The 24,065-nt window shown below is 39.8% G+C and overlaps 1 protein-coding gene across 1 annotated transcript in view; it reads left to right on the top strand.

Annotated features, from left to right (window-relative positions):
* The window catches only part of LOC135511536 (complement C3-like), a 65,838-nt gene that overhangs the window by 8,322 nt on the left and 33,451 nt on the right, over positions 1-24,065 (top strand). Inside the window, exons 2-12 of the mRNA XM_064933026.1 lie at positions 6,975-7,152; positions 8,526-8,688; positions 8,972-9,042; positions 12,940-13,031; positions 15,065-15,150; positions 15,268-15,355; positions 18,118-18,229; positions 19,607-19,730; positions 20,244-20,359; positions 21,993-22,346; positions 22,439-22,636. Of these exons, the coding sequence (XP_064789098.1) occupies positions 6,975-7,152; positions 8,526-8,688; positions 8,972-9,042; positions 12,940-13,031; positions 15,065-15,150; positions 15,268-15,355; positions 18,118-18,229; positions 19,607-19,730; positions 20,244-20,359; positions 21,993-22,346; positions 22,439-22,636 (1,582 nt within the window). The remainder of the gene's footprint in view (positions 1-6,974; positions 7,153-8,525; positions 8,689-8,971; positions 9,043-12,939; positions 13,032-15,064; positions 15,151-15,267; positions 15,356-18,117; positions 18,230-19,606; positions 19,731-20,243; positions 20,360-21,992; positions 22,347-22,438; positions 22,637-24,065) is intronic.

A 24,065-nucleotide genomic window follows, 5' to 3' on the forward strand; every position in this document is an offset into this window, starting at 1 on the left:
TCTGAGTAAAACTGCGCAAAGCATTTATTAATATCCTGCGGGTCTGTTACTATTTTACCCGTCTTGTGTTTTATTTTGTGAATAGCTCTAGATGCCTGTACATGCCTTAGCTGTCTTGCTAATAATTTATGTGGTTTGTCACCCAGTTCAAAATAACTTTGTTGCGTTCTAGCAAGTAAAGAGCCCACCCGTTTCGAAAGGATGGTATTGTATTCATATTTTAACTTTGTGATCTTCTCAAGGACTGTATATGAGGAATTCGTCCTAAAAACGTTCTCCTGTTCCCCTAACTCTCTTTCAATTTCTCTCAGCCTAGTATTGGCGCGTTTCTTCCTCTCTGATGTATAAGAAATAATGTAACCTCTAATCACAGCCTTTAGAGATTCCCAAAGGGTGGAGTCGTCAACATCCCCCGTGTTGTTAGTTCAGAGGAAAAAGGCAATCTGCTCCCTCAAATACTGACAAAAAGCCTCATCTTTCAGCAGGTATGCGTCTAAGCGCCACGGTCGCCCACCTGTCGACATAGTGTAGAGTTTCAGCACCATGGACACAGGAGAGAGGTCCGTAATTAGAATAGGGTGATAGGTAACCGACTCGGCTGCTGAAATTAGTTTGGAGTCCAACATAAATAGTCAATCCTGGAATATGATTTATGAACTGATGAAAAGAAAGAGTAATCCCTGTCTGTTGGGTGCGTCAGTCTCCAAATATCAACAACGTTAAGGTTTGTCATCAATGTATTTAGACAGACACTGGCATTTGATTGTTGAAGTGAACTTGATAGCTGTTTATCTAAAAGAGGATCTAACGTACAGTTAAAGTCCCCTCCAACAATAACACTTGTATCCGAGATATTTGGTATGTCCTTAAATACCCTTTGAAAAAATAATGGATCGTTGAAGTTGGGTCCATATAAATTGACTAAGGTTACTGGTTTAGAATTCAGTGTACCAGCCACAATAATATACCGACCATTAGGATCTGAAATCGAGGATGAGTAAACAAACGGAATGTTTTTCCTTATCAGGATTGCTACCCCTCTCGCTTTTGCATCAAAGTTAGACTGGTATATCTGACTGGTCGAGCCGACTCGTAGCTTGACCTGAGCAGAGCGTTTAATATGAGTTTCTTGAAGAAACACTATGTCAGCACCCAGTGATTTAAGATGAGAAAAAACCTTAGCTCGTTTCACCACATGCCCTAAGCCATTACAGTTCCAGCTGACTATCTTTATTCCACCTGGTCTACTCTGTGCTCTGTCACTATGTGGCATTTCTTATTTTAGAGCAAATTGTTGCTGTCATACAAAACTTAGAAGAAAAACGTCCCGCCGTGCGGGAGCCTTTCATGCCACCTGTACTAATAATAAACATAAAACACATACCCCATCCACCCTCCCGTCCCTTTTCTGAGTGACTTCCCCAAACGAAGCACTCCTTGGCTAACACACAAACCTTAGGGTGTCTAGACATACAGCTTGAACTAACTCGTCGTCTATAGATGCTCTGCATATATGCTAATATTAAATAACACTTAACACTTAACTCTCACGTTAGGAGGTGAATGTGGCTAAAAAAAAAATTGAATTGTGCCAAACAAAGCTATATTAGCCACAACATCTCACCAATCATACGTCCCAAATTCTGATCTTCTAATCGAAAAGATATAGTCCGGAAATCCAAACACTTTCCTGGCCTGTATTTGGTCATTTAGCCGGCTGACACAGCCGTTCTGTATCCTCAGCCAGGGAGCTTGCTTGTCAAGAACAGATCGGCCTCTTTTGGGTTGTCAAACATATGTGTTGATCCTTCGACTGTCACCTTAAACTGGGCTGGGAAGAGGAATCCATATCGGATGTTGGCTGCCCTGCATTTGTTTGTGTAACTCATCATACTCCTTCCGTTGGTTCCTCACCTCCAAGGTAAGATCTGGGTAGAAAGACACCCTGGCTCTGTTGAAGTTAAGGGGGAACTTTTGACTAGCCAGCTTGAGGATGAGATCCCTGGTCTGGGGATAGTGCAGCCGTACAATGAATGGCCTTGGTGGCCCGCCCTTGGCCGGCTTCGTTGCCTGAGATCTGTGTGCGCGGGTGATCCGGATGGCCGTTTTGAAGCGTTCACACCCCAGCAGGGCCGGTATCAGCTCCGAGACAAATTCAGTGGGTTTCCCTTTCTCAGTGTCCTCCTGGATGCCACATATTCGGATGTTCTGGCGTCTTGAATGCGACTCAAGCATTTCCAGTCGGGCTTTCAGGGTTTTGTTGTCATTTTTGAACGTTGCGCACTGTTTCTCTATGTCCTGTAGCCTGGCCTCGTGATCGACTGTCGTCTGCTCAACCTCATGCACCCTTCTCTGAGTTGCCTTCACAGTTTCGGCCAAAGTCCCAATACTCTTTGAGATATCAGCCAACCTTGTGTCCACCTTCTTGCTTAGTGAGTTTATGGCAGCCAGTATGTCACTTTGCGTAGGCTCTGTGGGGATCTCTTGGAAGCTAGCCTCTTCAGCTAACTCCTCGTGGGTTGGCGACGTTGAAATTGGTTCGTTGTCTATCTCATTCAAATTATCTTGTTTATCGCTCCCTTTTCTGGTGCCTTTTCCCTTTGTCATATTTGTTTGAAGTTATAGGTCGTGAGAGGTTAAGATAAATGCTAATTTCTTTCAAAATGGAGCGGAGCTCTAGCAAAGCACGTCTACTCCATAGCACGCTCTCTAGCGCCCCTCCGCAAACAATTCTTAAGACTGGCGGCATGGTGCAAGCAGCTCTGTTGTTGCCAAGCAACCTACCCGGTGTTCGAACTCTGAGATTCAGCTGAAAATATGTTGGTATTGTAAAGAAACTTATAAACCCAGGGTCGTTACAGTATCATCAGAAATGCTACATAAAGGTAACACATTCTTGGTTCTTAACAGACAAAAATGAGAGAGAAATTATAAATGTAATCAAAACTACAAACATATTCAGTCCTAAAGCTGGCAAGTCTAATGGTCACTTTATGGATGTTGTCGTCTCCACCGAGGTAAAGACAGATTCAGGTTGGTTATTCGCCTGTAGTTTTCCTTACGCCCTCCAACAGCAGTTAGGGACCGTCAACAGTGACAAATCTAATTTTTCAAATTTCATTATCTATAGCAAACCCGATGGCATAGACACACATTGCACACACTTTTTTGTTGTTGATCTACACCTCGCACTATTTAAAATAATTTATTTAAATGTTTGAATTTCAATAGCTCCTTGGTCATTTGACCTACTAACTTCAAACAAGGTTCAGAATGTACAATCAGTGGGCCTACACATTGTTTGTCCATTTTCTTCTCATGCAATTTACAAACTTTCGAATTTCAATTGCTCCTTGGTAATGTGACTTACCTACCTCAAACAACTTTCAGAATGTCCATGGAGTGGCGGTCACGGGCTCACGAGGCATCCAGTGCGGTAATGTGACCAATCCTGGAGAATCTGGCGGGAGCCCCGGGGAGAGTTCTCTTTTCTTTGTGAAGGGCAGGGCGCCCTGGAATGGGTTCTCCCCGAGAGAGTGTCCCAAGCCCTGGAAAGCGTTGCAGTTTTGGCGGAATCCGATGAGCTCTCCCTGGCCCTTGAAAATCCAGGGGAGATGGTTTAAATCTCACGCAGGGCCGTACCCATATCCGCAACAGGTCTCCAGGGTGAACAGCCTCTGGCATGTTATAACAATGTAGGTAAGGGAAGTTGGCAAAAAAGATCCATAACTTCAGGATAAGGATTGTCTAAGGGCTGGGTCGGTTGGGCTGGTGTGCGAAGCGGGGCTGGGACCGTGCCGCGGTTAGGGGAGCAGTCGCTCCGTCACCCTCCTCTCACCACCATTGGAAGTTTGTTGTGCAGCCCATCTCGCGGTCTCTCGTGTGTGGTCTCGCAAGGGACTGTATGCGGGGGTTCATCGAGGTGGTGTCTGTCGGCGGGCCGAAGGCGGACCGGTGGGGGATTGGCGGCGGCAACTCTGGACGCACGCCAGGCCCTTATCGCGGATCTCCCCAGCTACGGCGCTCGCCGACCCCACACAATGTAATTGGGAAGTACTCCTCTACGCTCACTAGACTTAATGCGGAGACTAAACCCATTGCCCCCACAGTGATAAGGCATTGCATGGATCTGGCTCATGCCCTACAACGTGGGGAGAGGCATCTCCAGCTTGTCTGGGAAGGGAGGCCTACATCTGATGTGGGTAGTACCATCCACGCCCATTGATTTGCTGCTGAACCATAAAACGGACGGAAAAAGCCTAGGTGTCCACTGGGCACAGATCACTAAATGTCAACTTGAAATTCAAAGGAGCGTACCCACCTGTTGCGGTCACACTCAAATCACCCATGGGGTGACTTTGACCCCCCCCCCCACCCCCCAAAAAGTGAGGAATATCGATGAAGTGCTGGTAAAGGTGGTTCCTATGGTTCTGGGCTAAGTGCATGCTTTTCAACCGATCGCTACCAGCACCTGCCCGCCCGTCCAGCATCACTACTCTGGACAGTTCTGACTTAGAATATGTGGACATCTACAAATACCTAGGTGTCTGGTTAGAGTGTAAACTCTCCTTCCAGATTCGCATAAAAAAAAAAATCTAGAATCGGCTTCCTATTTCGCAACAAAGCATCCTTCACTCATGCTGCCAAACATACCCTCGTAAAACTGACTATTCTACCGATCCTTGACTTCTGCGATGTCATTTACAAAATTCCTTGTTTGGCCGCCTTTCCTTCCAGTTCTCTGCTGCCAATGACTGGAACGAATTGCAAAAATCACTGAAGCTGGAGACTCTCTATCTCCCTCACTTGCTTTAAGCACCAGCTGTCAGAGCAGCTCACAGATCACTGCACCTGTACATAGCCCATCTGTAAATAGCCCATCCAGCTACCTCATCCAAATACTGATAATCCAAATAATATTATTTATTTATTTGCTCCTTTGCACCCCAGTATCTCTACTTACACATTCATCTCCTGCACATCTATCACTCCAGTGTTTAATTGCTAAATTGTAATAATTTTGCCACTGTGGCCTATTTATTGCCTTACCTCCCTTATCTTACCTCGACTGTATGTTTTGTTATTCCATGTGTGACTCTGTGTTGTTGTTTGTGTCGCACGGCTTTGCTTTATCTTGGCCAGGTCACAGTTGTAAATGAGAACTTGTTCTCAACTTGCCTACCTGTTAAATAAAGGTGAAATAATGTTATTTAAAAAATAAATAAAAGCTTGACTGGGCAAGCAAATGATTGAAAGGGGATGATTATTTTCTTTTGCTTCTTCCGACACCCGGTTGATGGTGTCGCTAGATACCGAGAGGGGTATTTGGTTCTCAAGCTTATAAGTATTGCGCTGGCACTTGATGTCGATTGGGTGTAAAAACCCAGTTAAAGTCTGCTGAAGGTTAGTAGCGGCAACTGATGTCCAGTTTGTAAGACAGAAAAGCCTCTGATGATACCACCAGGTTTTACTCGGGCTGGGGGCAGCACTCAGGTTGTGGAGGTTGGGTTGGGGAGCGGATAAAAGCGGAAAGGTCACCAGGTGCACAGAGCTTGTTTCAGGTTACCAGGTGCACAAGGAGGCCAAGCAAGGGCAGCCGGACTCGGGCTCAGGCCATGGAGGTTGGAGTGGGGACTTAGACTGTGATCAGAAAAATGCAGGCGGGTCACCAGGAGCACAGAGCCTGTTACGGTCAATGGGGGCCTGCCTGGAGGTCAGGAAGGCCCCAGGGAGAAGGGCCAAGTGAATAGGTGTGTGAGTGACACTGTCCTTCAGGGGGGCAAAGCAGGCAAATTAATGTAAAATCGTGTGAGGTGAAAATGGACAAACTGAAGGGTGTGCAATTTGTAGGCCCACTGAGTATACATTCTGAACTTTGATTGAAGTCAGTAGGACACATGACCAAGAAGCTAGCTATTGAAATGTTAAAGATTTAAAAATTCATGTAAAATCATGTAAGATGAAAATGGACAAACTAACTTGTGTGCAATGTGTAGGCCCACTGGTTGTACATTCTGAACCTTGTTTGAGTCCAGTAGGTCACATGACCAAGAAGCTATTGAAATTCTAAACTTTGAAAAATTAATGTAAAAACGTGTGAGGTGAAAATGGACAAACTAAAGGGTGTTCAATATAGAAGGGTAATCAGTGGACATTCTGAACCATGTTTGAGGTCATTAGGTCACATGAGCAAGGAGCTATTGATTTTTTTTTAAATGTATGTAAGATTGTGTGAGTTGAAAATGGACAAACTAAAGGGTAGGCCCACTGAGTGTACATTCTGAACCTTGTTTGAAGTCAGTAGGTCACATGACCAAGGGGCTATTGAAATTCAAATGTAAAAAAAAGTTTGTACTTTGTTTACGCTCCCTAACTAATTAAACTAGGAATACAAAATGCTGCTCACATTTCCGCATGTTTATTAGCTTTGCAAAGGGAATTAAGGTCCAAATCATGAAAATATGACCTGTGCAATTTTTCCAACATCATGACACTTATTTGGAGTCTGTGGCTCAAGTGGTTTGAAAGCGCGAATATCCGTCTGGCTTTACCTCGGTGTAGTCTCATTCTTATCCAAGGCTAGATATTGAGCTCATTCTGGGCAAAACATTGTCTGACAACCTTAATGCTAAGGACTCTGTTTAAAAATCCGGTATTTGGTTCTCGGTAAAGGACAGAAGGTTCATGAGGAGATGCGAGGAGTGTGTTTTGTATCTCTAATCAAGTTGTCACCGAGATTGGTGTCATATTGGTTTAGATATGATGGTAGGGAAATTTGAGCACTGAGCTTCAACCAATGCCTATATTGTTCACCATAAAGCAATGCTGAACTGATCAATGGTTTGCAAAAAAATAAATAATTGACAACATCTGTAAAAATGTTGCAAATATTTAGCTGTTTTAATATTTTATTTCAAGCCCACCTACATTATAAACTATGAGTACTATTTTGGTAATGTGTCCGTTTGTTGCAGGTACATAATGGTGGCCCCAAACATCCTTCGGGTTGGCAGTGAGGAGAACATATACTTGGAGAGCTCAGTGGGTGGTGAGGTGAACCTTATTGTCATGGACTTTCCTTTGAAAAGATTGAAGCTTTATGAAAAAAAACAGATCCTTGGAGACAACAACCAGGCTCTGCATCAGCTAAAGGTAACACTTTGCATATTTTTGTGGTGCAAGTATGCAGGGAAAACATTTTGTATGGCTGTGTTCTTACATTATGTACTTACATGATGTATACCTTATTATTTTAAATTCCATGCATTGTTTACAGTATATATATATATATATATTTTTTTTAACACTTCCCTTCTCTCAAGGTAATACAATTTAGATTTAGATTGGGGTAAAAATCTCAACCATCCCTTTAATTGTCCCTGTAAGGCTTTGCAGTAAGGCACCCTTTATAAAGGCTTCATACAAGATTTATAAGTGGTTAATAGATTGTTCACTATTCTCATTTATAGTTTATAAATCAGTTATAAAGCCTTATTACAGTGATTAGCAAACTCCCCAATGGGTGCTCATTTTGGGGTTTGCAATAGCACTACACAGCTAATTCAGATAATCAAATCGTGATGAGTTGATTATATAAATCAGCTGTGTAGTGGTAGCCCTTTGGTGTCCCCAGAACCGAGGTTGGAGAAACGCTGCCTTATTACATATTGTTAAGGTTATTAACAAATGTGTGCTTGTCATTTTGGTCCTTTTGAAATAGGGAGATAAAACATAATAAAGGGTATGTTACTGTAATTTAATTATACCAATATGTATTCATTAATAGAATTCCCTTCATCTATTTTATGAGAATTTGTAAGATTCTTGTTTGCATAAAATAGACGGAGACCAGTCTTTTCAATAATAGGTAACAGAATTTATTCTCGGAGCGCGCTGCCACGTTACCACGAGCAACAGTTTATATACAATAACATGACGTCATTTCATTGCTTCAAGAATGAATCCCCTCCTCCCGACCTAGAATCAAGTGAGGTTAAAAGTTAATTCTAACTCACTAACACACTCACAGGACACCCAACATAAGTGAATTAACTTTTGACCCCTCAACATTATCCATCACCACTTAGCTGACAGTTCTAATTAACAGAAAACCTAGGAATGCACTCACTGTCTTATCTAAAACACCCCAGAGCTAAGTTTCGTCAGTTCAACCATAGGTTAACTACCTTATCTGTTTACTTAATCCACAACCCATTTCTTTCTTCCTAGTTGGAATGCTGTTCATTAACTTTAATTACTCCTTGTCCATGTCACACAATCCCATCTTATGAACTCATATTGTTAATCAGATATAATAAAACAGAGTATAAGTTTACTTAGTTACAGTTCCATTTAAAATGATTTGTTCAGTCATTTAATCATAATTTTCCTAACAGGGTACCTTATGTGTAGTGCTACTGTTACCATTGTGGAAAAATGTTTTGTTAGCTATTAATAATTATCATGCCTTTGAACAAGCTTCACTAACATCCATTCTCTCTCCCTCGCTCTCTCTCTCTTGGAAGCTTGATCAAAAATACTTCAAAAGCAATGTTAGAGGCAATCAGTATGTGCACCTGACAGCAGAATTCAGAGGCAGACATTTGGAGACAGTTGTTTTGGTGTCCTTCCAGGCAGGTTATGTCTTCCTCCAGACAGATAAACCTATCTATAACCCTGGAGAGGACGGTAAGTATGCAGCAAACCTATCCCATGCCTCATTCAAAGTGCTCCATCATTTTGCATATACAAAATGTGTTTTTTAGTGTATTCAGTCAACAATGGCAGAATGTCTTAACACATACATCACCATATTATTAAGGTGCAATGCATACAAAAAATAATCATAGGCAGTTATGAAGCCTACAAAGGTAATTCATATCAAGAGAGCTTCACATTAGGTTTAATTTGAGACTTTACTTGAGTAATCCTCCCATTTGTGCATAATAAAAATGTGGTTTCCCCTTTTCAGTTAAGTACAGACTATTTGTCACAAACCTTGACGCAAAGGCAGCAAAAGGTATTGTTGGTGTTGGTTTAAAGGTAAGATAAAATTATGCAATAGCCTACTTTACAGGTATCACATATTTGGAAAAGCACAGTGAAATATAGATCAACACAGAACAATTTTTGAAAAAAATCAGATGAATGTAGGATAACTTTATGAGAGCGATTTTGTAAGTCACTGTTGTTACTTCTAAAATATGTTGAATCAGTTGTTTGGAATTAGAATAACAATTGATTATCTAATTAGCAACTACTTAGCTCTAATCTGATTGGTCAGATGTTTGTTAATTGTTGCAAGAGAAAAGGAAGTAGGGCAGTTAATTCATGACTGTAACAGGGTATTGACTAGATGGTAGTGCTGAGCGATAAATGCTTTTTCAAGTCAGTATGGTTTAGGTTCAATTCAATAAAAAGATCTTGGTTTTCAGTTTCCGTTTAGATTAGTATTTTTTAAAAGAAAACGCATTATCATAATAATTATAATTAATAAAAGTCCCATGATGGTAGTGACTGCCCATTACTGCTAATCACTTATTAACCATCATTTATTCACATTATTTTACTGTACTTTAATCAAATATTTCAGTTGTGTATATTACTTTTTTTTATGACTTTATTTAATTCCAAGTCATCTTATCTCTGTTGAGCTGCTGCCTATGCTGGCTGAAAATCAATATTTTATAAGTTGTTCAAAGTAAATAAGGCATACTTGACTGCTAAATGAATATCAATCACTTCGATCATGTATTTTCAGGTAGAGATACCTCCGAAGCAACTGCTCTCTATCCCTCTTGATTTAAGCGTTCTTCTGTCTCCTCTCTGTGTCTGCCCCACACAGACCGGACAAGAAGAAGCACAATGGAGTTTGGTCTTTGTAGTTAATTACCACATTTTTTGCACTAAACTATGGATACTATTAGCCTGTTGGAAACTACAACTCCCTACTACATCGCTCAGATCGGGCTTAATCTGATTTACAGTGAGCTCTAAAAGTATTTGGACAGTGACACATTTTTGGTTGTTTTGGCTCTGTACTCCAGCACTTTGGATTTGAAATTATACATTGACTATGAAGTTAAAGTGCTGACTGTCAGCTTTAATATGAGGGTATTTTCACTCATATCGGGTGAACCGTTTAGTCCACCCATTTTAGGGGACCAAAAGTATTGGGATAAATTAACTTATGTCTATTATAGTAGTCAAAAGTTTAGTATGTGGTCCCATATTCATAGCATGCAATGATTACATCAAGCTTGTGACTCTACAAACTTGTTGGATGCATTTGCGGTTTGCTTTGGTTGTTTCAGATTATTTTGTGCCCAACAGAAATTAATGTAATGTATCAGTTTGGAGTAACTTTTATTGTAAATAAGAATAGAATGTTGGGCCTCCCGGGTGGCGCAGTGGTTAAGGGCGCCGTGCTTTAGCGCCAGCTGTGCCATCAGAGACTCTGGGTTCGCGGGATGTCCTTGTCTCATCGCGCACCAGCGACTCCTGTGGCGGGACGGGCGCTGTGCGCGCTAACCAAGGTTACCAGGTACACGGTGTTTCCTCTGGCATATTGGTGCGGCTGGCGCTGTGTTAAGAAGCAGGGCGGCTGGTTGGGTTGTGTATCGGAGGACGCATGACTTTCAACCTTCGTCTCTCCCGAGCCCGTATGGGAGTTGTAGCGATGAGACAAGATAGTAGGCACTACAACAATTGGATACCACGAAATTGGGGAGAAAAAGGGGTAAAATTCAACACAAAAAAAAGAATAGAATGTTTCTCAACACTTCTACATTAATGTTGATGTTACCATGATTACGGAAAGTCCTGAATGAATCGTGAAAAATTATAAGTGAGAAAGTTACAGACCCACAAATATCATATCCCCCAGTTATGCTAACCTCTCACCATTACAAGCAAAACATTTTTTGGGGGTATGATATTTATACCGGAGTAGCTTTCTCACTCATCACTATTCATGATTGATTCAGGAATTATCCGTAATTATGGTAGAATCCATGTTAATGTAGAAGTGTTCAGAAGCATTACATTCTCTGGTGGACATCCCTGCAGTCAGCATGCCAATTGCACAACATTTTAGAGAAATACGCTTTTTGTGCGTATGGAAAATGTGTCTGGGATATTTTATTCCAGCTCATGAAACATGGTACCAGCACCTTACATGTTGAGTTTGTTCAGTGTTACATGAATATCACGACACAATTGTTCTGATCTCTGAACATTGTAACTGTCGGCCTACTGTCGGCCGACATATACAGTGGGGCGAACAAGTATTTGATACACTGCCGATTTTGCACGTTTTCCTACTTACAAAGCATGTAGAGGTCTGTAATCTTTTATCATAGGTACACTTCAACTGTGAGAGACGGAATCTAAAACAAAAATCCAGAAAATCACATTGTATGATTTTTAAGCAATTCATTTGCATTTTATTGCATGACATAAGTATTTGATCACCTACCAACCAGTAAGAATTCCGGCTCTCACAGACCTGTGCTCTCCACTCATTACCTGTATTAACTGCACCTGTTTGAACTCGTTACCTGTATAAAAGACACCTGTCCACACACTCAATCAAATAGACTCCAACCTCTCCACAATGGCCAAGACCAGAGAGGGTGTAAGGACATCAGGGATAAAATTGTAGACTTGCACAAGGCTGGGATGGGCTACAGGACAATAGGCAAGCAGCTTGGTGAGAAGGCAACAACTGTTGGCGCAATTATTAGATAATGGAAGAAGTTCAAGATTACGGTCAATCATCCTCGGTCTGGGGCTCCATACAAGATCTCACCTCGTGGGGCATCAATGATCATGAGGATGGTGAGGGATCAGCCCAGAACTACACGGCAAGACCTGGTCAATGACCTGAAGAGAGCTGGGACCTCAGTCTCAAAGGAAACCAGTAGTAATACACTACGCCATCATGGATTAAAATCCTGCAGCGCACGCAAGGTCCCCCTGCTCAGGCCAGCGCATGTCCAGGCCCGTCTGAAGTTTGCCAATGATCATCTGGATGATCCAGAGGAGGAATGGGAGAAGGTTATGTGGTCTGATGAGACAAAAATAGATTTTTTGGTCTAAACTCCACTCGCCGTGTTTGGAGGAAGAAGAAGGATGAGTACAACCCAAAGAACACCATACCAACCGTGAAGCATGGAGGTGGAAACATAATTCTTTGGGGATGCTTTTCTGCAAAGGGGACAGGACGACTGCACCGTATTGAGGGGAGGATAGATGGGACCGTGTATCGCGAGGTCTTGGCCAACAACCTCATTCCCTCAGTAAGAGCATTGAAGATTGTTCGTGGCTGTGTCTTCCAGCATGTCACTGACCCAAAACACACAGCCAGGGCAACTAAGGAGTGGCTCCGTAAGAAGCATCTCAAGGTCCTGGAGTGGCCTAGCCAGTCTCCAGACCTGAACCCAATAGAACATCTTTGGAGGGAGCTGAAAGTTCGTATTGCCCAGCGACAGCCACGAAACCTGAAGGATCTGGAGAAGGTCTGTATGGAGGAGTGGGCCAAAATCCATGCTGCAGTGTGTGCAAACCTGGTCAAGAACTACAGGAAATGTATGATCTCTGTAATTGCAAACAAAGCTTTCTGTACCAAATATTAAGTTCTGCTTTTCGGATGTATCAAATACTTATGTCATGCAATAAAATGCTAATTAATTACTTAAAAATCATACAATGTAATTTTCTGGATTTTTGTTTTAGATTCCGTCTCTCACAGTTGAAGTGTACCTATGATAAAAATTACAGACCTCTACATGCTTTGTAAGTAGGAAACACTGCCGATTTTGCAGGTTATCAAATACTTCTTCTCCCCACTGTATATTGTTTACCGGATCAGCTGGTGTAAGAATAATTTCAAAAAATATTTTTATAATGTTAATTATTTTATTTTCTGCTTTTCAACAGAGTGTTGATGGCACTATAGTCTCGCAGAGCAAAATGAGTCTGAGTGTCGATGGACTTTATGCCCACCAATTTTTGCTCCCAGATATCGTCAAGTAAGTTTAATCACCTTTTTGTGTGTGTGTGTGTGCAGGGTTACTATACTATATATATTTTTGACAACTTTTACTTTTACTCCACTACATTCCTAAAGAAGATAATGTATGCTTTACTAAAATTTTCCCTGAATTACTTGTTACTTTTCGAATGCTTAGCAGAACAGGAAAATGGTTCAATTCGCACCTTTTCAAGGGAACACCCCTGGTCATCCCTACTGCCTCTGATCTGGCGGACTCACTAAACAACAAATGATTTGTAAATTATGTCTCAGTGTTGGAGTGTGCCCATAGCAGCTATCCGTAAATATATATATATATATATATATATTTTGTTTACAAATAATGCCATCAGTTGTTGAATCTTATGTTCATACAATGTTAAATTTGCTGAAATTAAACGTAGTTGACAGTGAGAGGACGTTTCCTTTTTTGCTGAGTTTATTTTGCTGGGTGACTTTTACTTTTACTTGAGTCATTTGCTATTAAGCTAACATGTGGAATTTTAAGATGGTCATACCAAAGATCATTTACATTTACATTACATTTAAGTCATTTAGCAGACGCTCTTATCCAGAGCGACTTACAAAACAATCACAGCCAAACCCGGACGACGCTGGGCCTATGGGACTCACAATCACGACCGGTTGAGATACAGCCTGGATTCGAACCAAGGTGTCTGTAGTGACGCCACAAGCGCCTTAGACTGCTGCGCCACTCGTAAGCCCAGGTAAAGTACAGCGGGGGATCTGGACGGTGCTGTAGGGGGCTCGGGACCCTCGGTGCTGCTCGGCGATAAAGGAACGTCTTCATGCAAGAGGACGATTTCGGAATCCAGGGGTTCCATTTCGTGCCATAGGAGTGGTGTCGCCACGGGTGTTATCGGTGACAGCAAGGCTCGCGACAGGAACTCTTCAAATTCCACAATGGTCAAACTTATCCCGGAGTCATGACCCTCAACGGTTGATGGTTCTGGGGTGAACTTGCCTAACTGCATCTCACGCACTTGGTCAGCTAAACTCATGTAAGGCGGTAGGTCTTGGAGTTGACAAATCATAGCGTTCATACTCCCACTTGTATTTTTTTATAGCCCAACAGTCTAGTGTCTGATAACGATCAGAATGTCCCAGAATAAAGAACGCTGGGTCTGAACTGAACTCATCATTTAGCTATTATATTTTCAATTTTAAAACCCCTCAAGTTATAAAAAAATACATTAGAAAATGATTGTATGCAACATTGAATTTGGCATTACTGATATTAGCCAATAGAAACACATTGAATAACAGAGTCACCACATGGGAAAACAGATAGTCCCCCCCAAAAAAATCTAAAGGAAGTATGTTCTGAAGTATCTTTCCTATATCACAGAGATATAAGATCAGGAAACAAAAATATATATTTTTCAAAATATATTTATCCCCTTATTTTAGTGCCTAAAATATCTCCATTTATACTTCCATTCATTTTTAGACTGGTACCTGGACCTTCAGATTAGGCTTGTGGGCGTCCTAGTGCAAAATGGAGAACCCCATCGTGTTCGTGAGAGTCTCAGCTTTCAATAGAGTGGTCATTGTAGGCAAAAGCGTTTGTATGCTACAGATGTGTTCGTGAGAATAAACGATTTTCGGGATGTCTTATGTTTTGACAAACGCCGCTCTAGCTCTGCCACCTTTCACCCCAGATGTGGAAGGGCAATATTGGCGGATGAGATGGATTGAGACGCAACCCATGCAAAAAAAACATATCTCTCACTTAAACAGACAGATTTTTAGGGGGATTTTTTTGTATTATGTTAATTCAATTTCCCGCCGTGCGCGACCATTGTATGCCAATGGTTAAGGGTATCTTTACTTTTACTGAAGTATGACAATTGGGTAGATTTTCCACCAGTGTGTGTGTGTGTCTGTGCACCCATGAATGTGGCCAAAAAGTGTTCCATTTATTTTGTTACTCCACATTGCAAATGTGAAATTAGAAGTGGAACATTATTTACAATGTGTAAATAATCTCATGTATTCTATTCCCTTCAGGGAGGAAGGAACGTGGACCATCGAGGTGAAATTACAGAGTGAACCTGACAGGGTCTTTAACACCTCATTTGATGTGAAGAAACATGGTGAGACATCCATTCAAACACAACAGTATAGATTATCCATCTAACGGCAGGATTTTTTATTTCATTTTTTTACTGTCCGCTGTCATTATGTCATTGTATTTTTTGTTTTTGTTATAGTGTTGCCAACATTTGAGGTCACATTGAAAACCAGGAAGCAGTATTTACATGTTCTGGACGAAGACTTTCAAGTGGATTTAGAAGCTAGGTGAGTTTGAAAAACAATATCCAGCCTGGGGTGCTTGATCTGATGCCCTCTGGGAAATGTATTTTATTTGACATTTAATTTAACAGATAGTGAGCAAAGATGATAATGGGGAGAGAGAGAGGTTGTGTCAAAGGGCAGTAGGTGAGATTTGAACCGATGCTTACACTGTAGATATGTCAGAGACTAATATACAGTGCATTTGGAAAGTATTCAGACCCCTTGAATTTTTCCACATTTTGTTCCGTTACAGCCTTATTCTAAAAATGTGTTAAATTGTGTTTTTCCTCATCGATCTACATACAATAACTGATAATGACAAAGCAAAAACAGGTTTTTATTAATGTTTGCAAATGTTTTTTTAATAAAAACTGAAATATCACATTTACCTAAGTATTCAGACCCTTTACTCAGTACATTGTTGAAGCATCTTTGGCAGCAATTACAGCCTCAAGTTTTCTTGGGTTTGACGCTACAAGCTTGGCACACCTGTATTTGGGGAGTTTCTCCCATCCTTCTCTGCAGATCCTCTCAAGCTCTGTCAGGTTGGATGGGGAGCATTGCTGCACAGCTCTGTTCACATCTCTCCAGAGATGTTCGATGTTCGGGCTCAAGTCTAGGTTCTGGCTGGCCATTCAAGGACATTTAGAGACTTGTCCCGAAGCCACTCCTGCGTTGTCTTGGTTGTGTGCTTAGGGTCATTGTCCTGTTGGAAGGTGAACCTTTGCCCCAGTCTGAGGTCCTGAATGCTCTGTAGCAGGTTTTCATCAAGGATCTCTCTGTACTTTGCTCCATTCATCTTTCTCTCGATCCTGACTAGTCTCCCAGTACCTGCCGCAGAAAAACATCCCCACAGGATGATGCTGCCACCACCATGCTTCACCGTAGGGAGGGTGCCAGCTTTCCTCCAGACGTGACGCTTGGCATTCAGACTAAATAGTTCAATCTTGGTTTCATTAGACCTGAGAATCTGGTGTCTCATGGTCTGGGAGTATATTAAGTGCCTTGGCAAACTCCAAGCGGGCTGTCGTGCCTTTTACTGAGGAGTGGCTTCAGTCTGGCCACTCAAATTAGCAACATGTTTTTTAAAACTGTTTGTCATCTTTGTTATCATGGAGTATTGTGTGTCGATTGTTGAGAAAATGTTTATATTTAATCTATTTTTGAATAAGTCTTTAACGTAACTAAATTTGGAAAAGGTCAAGTGGTCTGAGTACTTTACGAATGCACTGTACGTTTTATATTTAAATAATCTGGTCAACAGTCATTTCAAATCTTGATATTTACCCCATTGATTTAAAAAATAATCATAAACTTGCCATGAGCTTAACACACATTTCTTTCTCCATCATAACCCAAAATAAGTCTTTACAACAATATGCCATTGATAATATCTTGAAATAAACATTGTTAATATTGAAGTATACATTACATAAAGCATTAAAATTGTATTGACTTTAATGAAATTCTATAATAAATAAAATATTGACATCCTATAGTATGTACTCTATTTCCATTTTAATTCAAGAAGTAAATCTCAATTGACCCTTCACTAAGCCCCACCCCAGACCTTTGGGAAACTAATCGCAGTGCTCCAATGTATACCAACTCTTGTCTAGTCCGACACCTCGGACAAGCTTATGTTTAAATCGCATGGAAGCTAGTGAGGGCTATGGCAAGAATGGAGTTTCCTTCAAAAAAATAAATGTTTAAATTACTAAATAGTCGAACAGTACATGTTGTGGAAAATCTTGAGTCAAATATTTACACAGATTCCCGGAACTTGTGAATTCAATTTAGACTTTATTACACACGTAACAGAGCCGAGCCCTTCCATGGAAAATATTAAATTCTCATGTTACAGAGTCCTGCCTTTATAGTATTCTGTCTTTGCATAAAGTATGGAGTCCCCTCCCTCTATATGAAAATAGTTTCCCTTGACCTTTCTCCACCATTATCTTTTCATCTCAGTTCTTGCTTGTTAATGCCCACATCTGACAGCTGTATAGGTTATAATGGTAGCGGGGCCCTGGTCCTGTATGTTCCATTCCTTATATAGCCATCTGTCTCCGCTCTTCAAAGTGGACAGCCTAGATGCTGCTAATAATGGAAATGTAATCATAGGCATGAGTTTTGCTCCCACATGCACCATAAGCACTTGCTCCTGTGATTCCTGAAATGCAGAGTCTTTTGGAGTATTTTTGCAATCCAAAATTATACTTTTGTTACTTTGCTTGCTAAGTCAGCTGGTTATCTAGCTTGCTCCCAGTCTCATTGACCTCCAAACATTTCAAACACTAGCCAGCCACTTAATATAACTTGTTTTCTCAAAATGTATGTTGGCTAAGTTAGCAATGCTATGAATACAACTCCCATCTGCTGTCAACATCTGGATACGATTAGAGAGCACTAATTAGCTCCTAAATTGTTATAGCTTTGACTGCATGCATGCTGAAGGTGAATTCAGAGCAATTCAGTGGCTAGCCACACAACAAACATAATTTGACAAGGTTCCCGTGAATATATTGTAATGACAGTCCACCACAACATAAGCAAAAGTTTCCTGATTAGCAAGAGGTAGTCTGTTTAATTTCATTGTGTATTAAAAACACAGTTTGAGATCATTGGGGAGGGCGATTCGCCAATGGTTGAATGTGGAATTGGGTTTCCCGGGGAAATGTCTGAGGTTGCAACAGTAACTAAGGGCGGCGGAGCTTAGCGAAGATTCAGTTTAATTTATAAGACTGCTACACACTTTTTCTCAGGTACTTCTCTGGAACGGAGGTTGTAGGCTTTGCATATGTCATGTTTGGATATGTGTGCAAAAATGGCACAAAAATCCAGTTATCCACCTTACTACAAAGGCACCAATTACAAGTAAGTTTTTCTTGAACTGTGCTTTACTGATGATGCCCTTACAGCAAAGTTATTATGATCACTGGAATGTTTCCACAAGGTATGTTATGTATTATTTGGCAGCATATTATTGATCAAGTAATTGTACAATCTCTCAGCAATTCAAACTCAAATTCAAAGCAGTGACTTAGGGCAGGATTTACAATGCCATGATAAAGTATTGCCCCCTTTCTGATTTTCTGTGTTGTTGTATATTTTTGATACTGAATGTTTTCAGATCTTCAACCAAAACCTAATATTAGGTAAAGGGAACATGAGTTCACAAATAACACAAAAAAAGTATACTTATTTTATTTATTTAATTAACAAAGATATACAACACCCAATTTCCCTGTGTGAAAAAGTAATTGCCCCTTTACACTCAATAACTGGTTGTGCCACTTTTAGCTGCAATGACTCCAACCTAACGCTTCCTGTAGTTGTTGATCAGTCTCTCACATCGCTGTGGAGGAATTTTGTCCCATTCATTCATGCAGAAATCCTTTAACTCAGAGACATTTGTGGGATTTCAAGCATGAACTGCTCGTTGGTAGACATTTGGTGAAAACCAAACACTGCATTCCACAGTAAGAACCTCATACCAACGGACAAGCATGGTGGTGGTAGTGTCATAGTTTGGGGACGGTTTTCTGCCTCAGGACCTGTACGACTTGCCTTAATAGAAGGAACCATGAATTCTGCTCTGTATCAGAGAATTCTGTGGGAGAATGTCAGGCCATCCGTCTGTGAGCTGAAGCGCAGCTGGGTCATGCAGCAAGACAATGATCCAAAGCACACAATCAAGTCTACATGAAAATAGCTAGAAAGCAACAAATGTAAAGTTTTCGAATGGCCTAGTCAAAGTCCAGACCTAATCCCAATTTAGATGTTGTGGCAAGATTTGAAATGAGCAGTTCATGCTTGAAAACCTACAAATGTCGCTGAGTTACAGCAGTTCTGCATGCAAGAGTGGGCCAAAATTCCTCCACAGCGATGTGAGCGACTGATCAACAACTACAGGAAGTGTTAGGTTGCAGTCATTGCAGGTAAAGGTGGCGCAACCAGTTATTGAGTGTAAGGGGGGCAATTAACTTTTTCACACAGGGGAATTGGGTGTTGCATACCTTTGTTTATTAAATAAATTAAATAAGTATGTAATTGTTATGTTATTTGTTCACTCAGGTTCCCTTTATCTAATATTGGGTTTTGGTTGAAGATCTGATTACATTTAATATAAAAAAATATGCAAAAGTAGAGAAAATTAGAAAGGGGGTAAATACCTGTTCACGGCACTGTACCCTTAGAATACAGATTTGTCCATATTCTACATTTAACCATCTTTTTGATTTTGTCTCTCAGACAGGGACAACCACAGCCATACTGACAGTTGCTCAAATCATTGCTGCCGCTAAAGACGTTAATAGTATTGATGATATCCTTGAATGTTCTCTCTATGCAAGAGCTACTGTCTTCACTAGCTCAGGTGTGGTAATACCTATTGTGAATGCTATATGGATTAATCCATTCATATCCATCAGACCAAGGTCAAATACTTATGCAAAATACTTCAAAATTCTTGAAAGTATTTGAGGTGTGCTTGAATTAGCTTTGTGTATGCATTTTTGGAGCTACTCTATTGGTTCCATGGAAAACTAAATCAAGCACAGCTCAAGTATTATATAATCATTGTTGTGTGTTCATAATCCCTTTATTACTGTTGCATGTTCAGTTTAATAGATTAAAAAAAGAACATGGAAACACTTAGTAAGGCCGCATTGGGTGTCTTTGTTTTTGGACGATACATAATTCAAAGAGCATCTTCAATCCAGCCTGTGATGGGCTGTTCTACTAGTGACTTTTACTAGTGACACCCATCTTTTTTTCTGTAAATATACATAAGAGCATTTGGAATGTGTATTTGACCCTAATATCCACAGATTATATTTGTTACATCCCATATAACACCTTGTTTTCTCCTGGTCCGTCTCTTTCCTAGGCAGTGACATTGTAACAGCAGAACTCACAGGCATCAAAGTGGTTAAATCTCCTTACTCAATTTATTTTACCAAATCCTCCAGATTCTTCAAGCCAGGCCTACCATTTAATCTTTATGTAAGTTGCATACGTCACAAGGGTCAACTTTTGTCTTTAGAAAGAAGCAGAATTATACCCTTACCAAGTCCTTAAATGTATATTGTATGTTAACTCTAAAAAACTAGAAACAACACATTTACTTATTATATGTCTAGCAAACACTTTACTTGACACCCAGCGTCATAACACGCTATGACACTGTCATAACCATGTCATAATATGTCATAACAGCCTACCTGTGTAATTACCTGTTATAATATGGCCATAACACTGTCATTACATATTTAGACCTGTTGTGACATATATTTCATTATTATATGGCTGGTTATGACAGCTACATAAGAGTGTAAAAACCCACAAAACCTACGATTGTAGTTATTTTGTAGCTGGTTATGACACCTATATAAGAATGTCAAAACTCACAAAACCTACCACACAAGTCAAAACATTCCGTTACACCATAGCCTACGTATCAACAGTATGTTTGTTATATATGCTTTTTAGAAATTGACCATGTTAAATTATAATTGTAATTGTGCAAACATTGATGTCAGACATGCACCTACCCCAATGCTCTGCTGCTGATGACTGGGATGAATGCAGGAGCAGGTTTCAGGAGCAGGACAACAAACCCTCTTTCTTACTGATGACTGATATAGGGCATGTACGTGATAGGCCTATCTGGGTTATATGGTTATGATGGTCATAATGCTTCTTGACATTAACATAAATTGTATTTTCTTAGTCCAAGTAAAAGTGACACATGATGGTCATAATGTTTCATAACAGGGGCATGAAGTTATTTAAAATACAATGAAAAAAGTGTGACTAATGAATTCATTATAACAAAAACTAAAGATTAAAAAGACAAACTTTCAAACAAAAGGGAACTTATTGTCAGGGAAAAAACTAATTTGAATAACTATGGGTTTTGAGACTTATGTAAGTGTCATAACCAGCCATAAAATAATGCAATGTATGTCACAACAGGTGTAAATATATGGGTCATGACAGTGTTATGACCATATTATGACATGGTTATGATCGTGTCACAACTTACACTGGGTGTCAAGTAATGTGTTACCTATGTTTATTTCTCTTTCAAATATCAAGGAATATATTACTTTCGCTATAAAATTGTGTTTTCATGCACTTTAATGTTGCTAAAACTTCACTCTGAAAAAGTTAACTTGGAGCATAGTTTTTCTATATTTAAACACATACTGTATACTTTCAGTATATTATTGAAGTATACCAAATTATTCTACAAATTAGACAGTGTGTGGAATTCTGAAAAACATGCATTTTCAAGGACACTTTTATTTGTTATGTATTATGTGTATGCATAAACGATATTATTCAAAATATTAAAAAGAATACATATGAACAAAAAATACACTAAAAGTAATCTATCTTAAGACATGAAGTACATATAAACCAAAAAAGTTCAAAAACACTTATTTAAATAACATTTCAAGGACTTTTTATTTAAGCAAAATGATACATTAAAGTACAGTATATATTTTTTTTATTAACTTAATTTACATAAGGGTAACTCAAACACATTAACACAAACGGTCATGCAACCTTTCTCACACTCATGCCCTCTCAACCCCTGTTAAACACACCCTCTCTCTTTCTCTCTCTCCAGGTGTACTTGACTGACACTTCTGGCTCTCCTGTAAAGGGCATTGAAATAGAGCGTGAGGGACTGAAATACTTCACAGACAGCCACGGAATAGCTGTCATCACCATTAACACTGTTCGCACAGACAAAACAAAACATGTCCAAGTGACAACCGCTGTCTCTGGTTTACGTGATTCTAGTCACCAGGCACGAAAAGACATCACACTTTTAGCGTACGAGACAAAGACAGTCAAAGAGTACATCCACCTTTCTGTGGACAAATCTGTTGTGAAGAAGGATGAGTCCCTCTACGTTGCCATTAACTTCCTTGGAGAAAATGGGGCCAAGGTTTTTCAACATGATTTCATTTCATACATGGTAAAACAACTGTAAATTAACTGTTTTTCTTTATCGTTTTGCAATTCTATATTTTTTATTTTTATTACAGTCCGGTTTAAATGTTATATTAGGTGGTCAGCAAAGGGCGGATCATTGAAATGGGGAAGTGGAATTCAAAGGACAAAGCTCTCCTCAAAGAAACCTTGAAAGTAACTCCAGACATGCTCCCTTCCTTCCGCCTGGTGGCTTTCTACATCGTGCCATTGCAAGGTTATGACGTGGTGGCTGACTCACTGTGGGTGGACGTGGAGGACCAGTGCATGGGACAGGTAAACTCTAAACTATAACTTTTTTAACAATATTTTAACATATTTTTGTTGTTTTGGAATTGAAATGATACAATGACTGAGGTTAAACTGTCAGTTTTAATTTGAGGGTATTTCCATCCATATCAGATTAACTGTTTAGAAATTACAGACCTTTTGGTACATAGTCCCCTCCATTTTAGTCAGAAGTTTACAAACACTTAGGTTGGAGTCATTAAAACTTGTTTTTCAACCACTCCACAAATTTATTGTTAGCAAACTATAGTTTTGGCGAGTCGGTTAGGACATCTACTTTGTGCATGACACTAGTAATTATTCCAACAATTGTTTACAGACAGATTTAATTTATAATTCACTGTATCGCAATTCCAGTGGGTCAGAAGTTTACATATACTAAGTTGACTGTGCCTTTAAACAGCTTGGACAATTCCAGAAAATTATGTCATGGCTTTAGAAGCTTCTGATAGGCTAATTGACATACTTTTAGTCAATTGGAGGTGTACCTGTGGATGTATTTCAAGGCCTACCTTCAAACTCAGTGCCTCTTTGCTTGACATCATGGTAATATCAAAAGAAATCAGCCAAGACCTCAGAAATAATTGTAAACCTCCACAAGTCTGGTTCATCCTTGGGAGCAATTTCCAAACACCTGAAGGTACCATGTTCATCTGTACAAACAATACTATGTAAGTATAAACACCATGGGACCACGCAGCCGCCATACCTCTCAGGAAGGAGATGCATTCTGTCTCCTAGAGATGAACGTAGTTTGCTAACAAGAAATTTGTGGAGTGGTTGAAAAACGGGTTTTAATGACTCCAACCTAAGTGTATGTAAACATCCGACTTCAACTGTATATTTATATATGTGTATATATACATGTGTATTAAAGTAGTAAAAAGTTAAGTATTTGGTCCCATATTCATAGCAAGCAATGACTACATCAAGACTGACTCTGCAAATGTGTTGGATGTATTTCCTGTATATTTTGATTGTGTTTCAGATTATTTTGTGCCCTATAGAAATTCATGGTAGATAATGAATTGTTTCATTTTGGAGTCACTTTTATTGTAAATAAGAATAGAATATGTTTCTAAACACGTCTACATTAATGTGGATGCTACCATGATTACGGATAATCCTGTAGGAATCATGAATAATGATGAGTGAGAAAGAGGAATAAATATCGTACCCCCTGTCGTGTCTTTGGCTATGCCGGATTAAGTGATATGACATGCTATTCTATAAAATAATTTCTCCGTAATTAATATCACCTGATTGAGCTAATCATGTAAATGTAATTAACGAGAGTCGGGCACCACAAAATAATATTTATAGAGCTGTTATCTTCCGAATAAACTCTTAAAGAATTAGTAATATTTTACATCAATAGCAGTCAACATTAATCTTTATCTTACTTCAATCTCATAAT

Source organism: Oncorhynchus masou, chromosome 3, assembly GCF_036934945.1.
Source record: "Oncorhynchus masou masou isolate Uvic2021 chromosome 3, UVic_Omas_1.1, whole genome shotgun sequence".
Taxonomy (NCBI): Eukaryota; Metazoa; Chordata; class Actinopteri; order Salmoniformes; family Salmonidae; genus Oncorhynchus; species Oncorhynchus masou.